Source organism: Limulus polyphemus, unplaced genomic scaffold, assembly GCF_000517525.1.
Source record: "Limulus polyphemus unplaced genomic scaffold, Limulus_polyphemus-2.1.2 Scaffold7915, whole genome shotgun sequence".
In the NCBI taxonomy this organism is placed as follows: Eukaryota; Metazoa; Arthropoda; class Merostomata; order Xiphosura; family Limulidae; genus Limulus; species Limulus polyphemus.
Genome location: NW_013673525.1, coordinates 20445 through 29430, shown reverse-complemented (window position 1 = coordinate 29430; position 8986 = coordinate 20445). Strand labels below are relative to the sequence as shown.

Here is an 8986-nt window from a genome sequence, read left to right as displayed (position 1 = left end):
ACTTGTCATAAACTCTGGTAGCTTCACAGATCTCGATGATGTTGATAGTCAAACCCATGAACGACATGTCATACATTCTGGTAGCTGCAAAGATCACGACGATGTTGGTAGTCAAACCCATGAACGACATGTCATAAGTCCTGGTTGTTGCACAGATCACAATTATGTCAAATCTTGCAACCACTATTAAGTCGAACAGTACAAATTTGTGAAGGTAAAACTGTTTGACTGTCACTGACTTCTTACTCTACGTAATAGGTCAGTATAGTGATGTAAAACGTTAAATGAGGTATAAACTAATAAATACACATAAAAATAATATTAATCAGTGAACATAATGATTATACAACAAATATATTGAAGGATAAAATAAAGGATCGACAATTAGTGGGCTATAGCAACAGAAGGAAATGAAATATAGAAAAATCAAAGGATATTAACGAATCAAATAAAAATGTTGAAAGATTCTTTATTGTTTCTTTATTTTTATCTATCTTATTTTGTTGTTTTTATCTTTTATTATTATTACACTTTTATTATAGAGATTGTTTTGCTTTGTTGGCTTATTGTGTTTATTTAGGACCGAACTAAATCTGACTGAGCCTCGTGAAATATTATTGGGTTTACGGCCGAAAATGTCGTTAACAGCGAGACTACCCAAATGATGAAACAATTTATTTTAATCTTTCTAAGTAAGAACGGAAGAAAAGTATATTTAGTTAGCTACACTTATGAACAGGTTGATTTTTAGTTTCGCTCTAAGTAGGCAGTTTGGAAGTTAATATAGGTTAACATCCAGTTTGTTAGTTACAGAAAGACTTTAGGTTAAGAGATTTATTGACAGTGCTACGTCCTGTATATGATGTTTTTATCAAGTTGATAAAGCAGCTACAGGGGACCACCCAATGTTCACAACACCTACCTCGTCTTACCTTAGATGATGTCATCACGAACCAGGTGATCATTGCAATCCCAGAAAACGTAGATATTGTGACAAGATTCCGAAGATCCCACACTGACTCCACGAGAGGAATACTACCCATCTGCCAATCATAGGAGAGAGTAGCCGGATATAGAAGCAGGCCCAAATTGAACGCAGTTAGATAAGAGTATGTGAGAAACCTATAAAACAACAGATTTCATAAACACGCGCTAAAACACTACGTTACGAATGTACAAGACAACAGTTATAAAATACCAATAAAAATGTCACATATGAAATGACTAAACAAGTTAATCAAGTTATCAAAAATCGTATGTGAAACACAGACTACATCAATAATAAGTACTGGTTTGAGAAGGTGGAGCAAAGAAACAAATCAGACAAAAATATAGATTAACACGTAGATAAAATAAACAAACATCAACAAGAATGGAAGATTATAGGCCGTGATGTACTCCATCCACGACACCAGCATCAGTGGGGCTTTCTCACAGCACCAAGAATAGTTGTTGGGGTCGAAAGGGATACATGGATTGTCCCTTATAATTGTTTACAATTCCCTGTGCTTTTATTTAAAGAAAATATAAAAGAAAGTTCAGCAAACTGGAGACATGAATCATCATTTTCACGCTGTAAAAAACTTATCATTTTGTTTTCAGAAAATCCCAAGGCATTACAAATCTAATGCCTAGTAGAGGATTATTTATTTTTCATTTTAAAAACATTGTAGTAAAGTTACTTAAGACCTGAAGTAGCAGCTTTATCAATTCTTATTTCATTATCTGTGTACTTAATAGCTGCAGAACCTATAGCAGTTTTATATACACACACGACGTTTTATCTTCATCAATGTAGTCATCCTAATTCTTTGGACACAAAAACAATCTTCTTCTTTTCCTGTGAAGAAACCTTTTCACTGATGAGGAAATCTCTCGTATCGTTGGAAGCAATCTTTCAGTTCCAAATTACGTACTTCAGAAAATAATATTTATTTTTCATGGTTAAAAATTTAAGTTATTCAGATCTGAGAAGTAAAACATCTGTACAGAAACAAAATAATTTAAGTTTCAGAGCATACCTGAATTCATATTTACTTTACTCATTCGTTTTTAATCAAAGACCAAGTGATTCAGTTTTTAGACGATATTTACAGTAGGCACGTTGAATTCACGAGCGTTCGGTTGTTGTGTAATTGGGACTCAAGCTCTGTGTGCATTCATTAGCTAGCATTGTTAGGTTTCACTGGTTTATTTAACATATTGTTTGCATAGTATTGATTTAGTGCCAACGTTTATACAAAGCGATTGTTGGGTGAGGATAAGTCACCGCAGAAAGGTTAGTATTTGATGAGTATGGGTTTTAATAAAGTCCCATATAACGTGCCCATTGACTTGAATAATATCTTTCATGTTTAACAGCGACTTGGAGATGGTCGTACTTGGCGAACGGCAGCCAAGTAAAATACCTTATCTGGCGAACGGAAACAAATGAAAACATCTCATCTGACCAATAGCAAAGAAGGAAAACATCTTATTTGGCGAACAGCAACTAAAGAAAACATCTCATCTGACCAATAGCAAAGAAGGAAAACATCTTATATGGCGAACAGCAACTAAAGAAAACATTTTATTTGACACACAGCAACAAAGGAAAACACCTTATCTGGTAAATAGTAACTAAATACAAACACCATATATGATAAATAGTAACTAAATAAAATACCTTATCTGGAAAGTAGTAACTAAATATAAACACCATATCTGATAAATAGTAACTAAATATAAACACCATATCTGATAAATAGTAACTAAATAAAATACCTTATCTGGAAAATAGTAACTAAATAAAATACCTTATCTGGAAAGTAGTAACTAAATATAAACACCTTATCTGGTAAATAGTAACTAAATAAAACAACTTATCTGGTAAATAGTAACTAAATAAAAACACCTTATCTGGTAAATAGTAACTAAAAAAAACACCTTATATGATAAATAGTAACTAAATAAAAACACCTTATCTAGTAAATAGTAACTAATAAAATAACTTATCTGGTAAATAGTAACTAAATAAAACACCTTATCTGATAAATAGTAACTAAATAAAATACCTTATCTGGAAAATAGTAAATAAATAAAACACCTTATCTGGTAAATAGTAACTAAATAAAACACCTTATCTGGTAAATAGTAACTAAATAAAACACCATATGTGGTAAATGACACCTTGAAAAAATGCTATATGCTAAATATAAAATTTGGAAAGGTCTTACTTGGTAAACATCAACTTGTAAACGAACTTTCTTGGCGAACAACTATTTGGAAAACATTCTACCTGTTGAGTACAAAGCAACTTGAAAAAAGATCTTTCTTGGCAAACAGAAGCTTACCAAAACCTTATTTGATTTATAGCAACTTGGAAAAGGTCTTCGCTGGAAAATGGGAATTTGGGAACAACAACTTTGGAAAGATTCTGACGGTTAAAAATAACATTAGAAAAGGTCTCACCAGATAAATATCAACTTTGAGAACATCTTGTTTGGATTAGAGTAACCAGGTGAAGGTTCTTATCTGATAATTATGAACATGTAGAACACCTTGTTTGAGTTAGAGTAACCAGGTAAAGGTTCTAAACTGATAATTATGAAGTTGGAGAATACTTTGTTTGAGTTAGAATAACCAAGAAGGTTCTTATCTGATAATTAGGAACTTGTAGAACAAACACCTTGTTTGAGTTAGAGTAACCAGGTGAAGGTTTTTACCTGATAATTATGAACATGTAGAACACTTTGTTTGAGTTAGAATAACCAAGAAGGTTCTTATCTGATAATTAGGAACTTGTAGAACGCCTAACGTTCTAATTTGATGAAGACAATTATAGAAAAGGCTCAAACCTGGTAAACAGTGACCGAGAAAATGCAGCTGGATTGTCTTGATCAGAGAACTGGGGTAAACTTCCATTGAGTAGCCACACCCGAAACCCCACAAGAACATTTAACTGGAATTCAAAGAGAAAATAATAAATAAATGAAATGTTTTATCTTAGATAATTCTTATCTAAACTAAACAGGTAAGCCTAAACCCCTTGAAAGATCACATGTACACGTCCTATAGTTAACGACCACCTTCACGCTACACATACACGTCCTACAGTTAACAAGAAGTACGTTTACAAAACAGTCAGGGGTCACCAAATCACTTACAACGCTAAAATCCGGGGTTCGATTCCCTGCGATTGACACAGCATATGGCTTTGCTCTAAACAGAGATTCGGCAATAAGTTATTTAAGAATCGCCACCTATCGATCTTTAGAGAAGAAGCGAACTATTATATGTACACAACTCAATAGCTTTATGTGCTGGAATTCTTGCAGCAAAACTTACTTGATATTTATACAACTCTGTGTTTGTCTTCGAATATATTTATTACAAGGTATGAATCCTTCTGTCCCTCTATACTTTTATAAGTGTCCCGACTGCATCTTTTTTTTTTTACAATCAAAACTTGAAAGTTTAACCCGGTATACTTTTAGAGTGAACAGCGTGAAATCCAGAAGTTTAACCCGGTATACTTTCAGAGTGAACAGTGTGAAACTTGGAAGTTTAACCCAATATACTTTCAGAGAGAAACCCGGAATTTAGCTCGGAGGTTCATACGTCTATCTCAATCTTCATCATCTTACCGAACGAAAGAGGATTTACTCTAAACAATGTGAGCTAATTTTCACAAAATTCCAGTATTGTTGTAAGTGATTTATATATTGTTTCAGTGGTAAGGCCTACAAAGCTCAAATTTCACAATCTTTTGTAGCAATACTCAGTTTTCTTTGTCCTGAAAATGCGCGCGCACTTTATTTCAACAGACGTAAACAAAAGGCGGATGTAAATATACAAGCCATTATCCTCCAGAAGGGCACTCGGGAATTGTTTAATCACTTAACAGCAGTACTGTATCTTCTCAACTCTGGAAGCAAGCAAATGTTTTTATGTTTCTAAAGGAAGGAAAACCAGCGAATAAACCAGGAAGCTACCTACCAATTAGTCTGACTAGTTGTGTAGGCAACATTTTAGAAAGAATTATCAGTAATAAGCTCTCCACTTTTCTGGATATGTCATCAAAATTACCTGAATTTCAAAATAGTTTGTGTTTTTCTTATAGCTAAGCCACATCGAGCTATCTGCTGTGTCCACCGAGGGAAATCGAACCCCTGATTTTAGCTTTGTAAATCCGGAGACTTACCGCTGTCGAAGCGGGAGACTCAAAATGGTGTCAACAAATTTCAACAAACAACAGATCATTTAGTTAGGTTAATTGAAACCATAGTAAATAGCTTTAATTAAGACAAATACAACTGTTTCCTGTTTTCTCGCTATCGAGAAACCATTCGACACTGTATGGCATAACGGACTACGATACCGCATGGAAAAAATGGATTTACCGACAGGTGTTGTTCGCTGGTTGACCAGCTTTTTGGATAATAGGAAATGTAGAGTGAATGTGGAGGGCACCTACTCAGAGTATTTTACTCCTGAGACAGGTATTCCCCAGGGAGGGGTAGTTAGTCCTATCCTCTTCATCATGTATGTACGCGACATACCCCTAACATATCTAAGTTTTAGTCTTACTTCAGAATTCGCAGATTGTGTGGCAATATGGAGTCCGACGACCTGTATAATAGCTGCCACAAATTTACAACCAGTACTAAATTAAACACTTTGTACAACAACATATTAAACGCTATTCAAAGTTTTTAAAAGGATCTAACGTTACATCGTAAAATAACATCGTAGAAAAGTTTATTTATTGATAGTATTAAGTACGGAAAAGTTTAGTTCTAACTAAACTAAAGCAAAAACGTACACAAGTTACAGTGTTAATTCATCTCTTTATCGAATATACGCCGTATTTAATAAAGGCTTAACTAATGTTAAGCCTAAGAAAAGTGGACTTGCAGATTTTGGTGTCCACGATTGGAATTCTTTTGTATTACTCTAGAAATCCTGTATTTAAAGAAGTGCTCTTACAATAAAGATACTGTTACGTATCTGCTCGTTTGTTAATTTCCAGTATAAATTCTTTCCGAGGAACTTCAACGATACAAGTCCTTTCTTAATTAAAACTAGTTTATTCTTTCTTGATACAACTTGTCAGTACACATAATTTACACAGTCACAATAAACTTAACAAACTTTATAACACACGCTATAAATCACAGTGATTCACACACTTTACTTGCGGTGACTGCTCTTCAATCTATCTGCATGTCTCTGCAATTGGGCTGATTTTTCTCGCCAAGCTTATATACTAAAAAAGAGGGCGTCTAGCAAACACTCGGACATTCGCGAGGTTCCCCGATAATTCTAGAAACTACAGCGCGCATGCTCCCAGGTGTCACGGGACTTCCGCTGTCGTAACAATACTAATTTGACTGCAAATGTTTTGCGGGTCTCTGCTAGTTAGATAATAATGCTGTCATGGTTTGTAAATAATTTAAACGTCAATTTAGTTGTTAACACATGTTTTCCAAACTCTCATTGAAATGAAGTCAAATTTCGTAGGGAGTTGTTATATAAAATTATTCTTGGTTTGAAAGCCAGGGCCAAAATAACAATATTCTTCAAAGTTAAGGTTATAATAAGAATGTTCTTCATCAAAGCAAGTTTACAATAAGAATATTTATGAAAATCAAGGTTACAATAAGTTTTTCTATGAAAGAAGAGGCCACAATAAGAATATTTTTTTATCAAAATCAAGATCACAATAAGAACATTCTTCAAACTCAAGGTCATAGTAAGAATATTTTTTTTTTATCAAAGTCAAGGTCAGGAAAGAATGGTTTATACTAAAAATTAAGGTCACTACAAGGAAGGTCTATAGTATCAAAAATCAACCTAATAATTAAAATAAGTCATATCAAAAGTTGGAGTGACAATAAGAATACTTTTTATCAAGGTCAAGATCACGATAAGAATATTTTATTCCAAAGTCAAAAATGGTTTGTAAAAAAATGAATATCACAGAAACAATGTTCTGTATTAAATGTTAAGATCAAAACAAGAATGTTTAAAATCATACTAAGTGCAAGATCACAGCTAGAATGGACAATATCAAAGGTCATGTCACAATTATAATATTCTAGAAGATAAATACTAGAAAAATACAATTTTTACGTTAGATTTGGCCTTTGACATCAATGTCGTGTTGAAGATTATCGTAGTTTCTACAAAACAAAACTAAAAAGAAAAAAACAACAGGTGGCTCAGTGGCAAGTCTGAGGTTTATAACACTAAAAATCAGGCTTCGATACTTGCTCTGGAAAGCCGATTGTGTAGCTTTGCGGTTAACAACACACAAAACAAGTTTCAATAAAAGTAATATTTTATGAGCAACGCTATTTCTTTGAAAATTTTTTACTGAAAAAAAGAAAAACTGTTTATTCTAGAATTATCTTCTATATAGTGGTGAAATGACGAGGTCTCTTCAAGAAGTAAAAAGAGTTTCAATTGAAATAGTAATGATTAACTCCTACTTGTCTAAGCAGCTCGAGAGAATATCAAAGTAATTAGTGAATGTGGCTGCCAGAAAATGGCGCTCTCTACTTACTGTTGCACTTTTGTATTGTTCGACTTCGTCACCGCTAACTGGTGCTCTCAAAAGGCCCGAAATACTAAACGCGTTTCTAGCTACAGTAGCTTCATCTTAATGGGCAGTACATTTTAATCAACTAAGAAGAAAAAAGTATAAAAAAATAGGAATTTCCATCATATGATTCCACCAGCTTTTACAATTAGTAATATTGATTTAGGAAATGGACAAATGAGGACTGAGAGTAAAGAGAAGAAAATGATCGCGCGAGAGAGAAATAAAGGGAACCTCAACTAAGCTTGAGTAAACTTCAACAGGATTGAAAACCGCTGAAATTCTGTCATTACGTAATATATTATTCTGAAGGTTAAGTAATATAGAATTCTAAAAATAAACTATTGTTGAGGTTTCTCTTTGGGAGAACCTCGCCTGTAATATTTTAAAATTCAAATGATTAATTATTTATATTTGACAACACACCCAATAAGCACGCATTCTTTTATTTTTAAAGTAAAGTATTCCTTCCTAAGTAGTTAAAAGCATTTAGTTAGTGTTTATTATATATATAGCTCACGAAGTAAGTTCCAAATCCTTATATGCAAATTTTCGTTTTTATCCCTTTCAACTTATAAAATTGTTCGAATTTAACCACTTTTTAGGAACAAACATGTACAATACACCACTATATACAATGAAGAGAAAAAAGGGGTGTACAGAAGAAAAGCTTAAGAAACCGGTTTGTATTATATAATTTAAAAGTTTTCCTTAAGGTTTTTTAAATTATTTTATAATAAATATAAAAGGTATTTAGATAAATTTATAAATAATGGCAGTAGTTATCGGGGCATTTGCAGTACGCACCACCAGAGGGCGGAACACTCGTGTCTCCCCTCAGGCAACGGGGAGGGGAGGAAAGGGTAGAGACGATGATGTCAGAGTTCAACAAAGTGGCACCAGAGGGCGCTGGGCTACAAAATATGTCATTAGAGAGAATGACGTCATAGTTTCATGAAGTGGAACCAGACGGCGCGTTGTTAGGAATGCGTTGCAAGGCCGCCATAACAGGCGAAGATGACGTCAGAGTTTATCAAAGTGGAAACACAATCATGATGAGATCATATCTCAACATGTAATCAAAGGCTAGATTTAATACAATCGATTTATCTATAAAACACTAATTCATTAGGTCTATATTAAATCATACTTTTTTTACATTTCCTGACCTTTTATGTGTAAATCACTTATCGTCCTGAAAAAGACGCTTATTTAACATACAAACTTACGATCGTTACTTTATATTTTTCATTTACTCATGTTTTACAAATGTGGATGGTGTTCTACATATACATTGTGTTACTAAGGCAAGTTGTTTTTCAATGGGTTTTCAATTACTTCATCAATGTCCTAAGTAAAAGTATTATTTAATGATAAAACTATTATAACAGTGTTACACATGTC

The 8986-nt window shown here is 33.4% G+C and overlaps 1 protein-coding gene across 1 annotated transcript in view; it reads right to left on the bottom strand.

Annotated features, from left to right (window-relative positions):
* Positions 1-8986, bottom strand: part of LOC111089929 (transmembrane and TPR repeat-containing protein 1-like) — a gene marked incomplete at its 3' end in the record, with an annotated part of 30895 nt that overhangs the window by 2527 nt on the left and 19382 nt on the right. Inside the window, exons 4-5 of the mRNA XM_022403218.1 lie at positions 3837-3940; positions 933-1122 (exon numbers count right to left, since the gene is read on the bottom strand). Coding sequence (XP_022258926.1) covers positions 933-1122; positions 3837-3940 — 294 coding nt within the window. The remainder of the gene's footprint in view (positions 1-932; positions 1123-3836; positions 3941-8986) is intronic.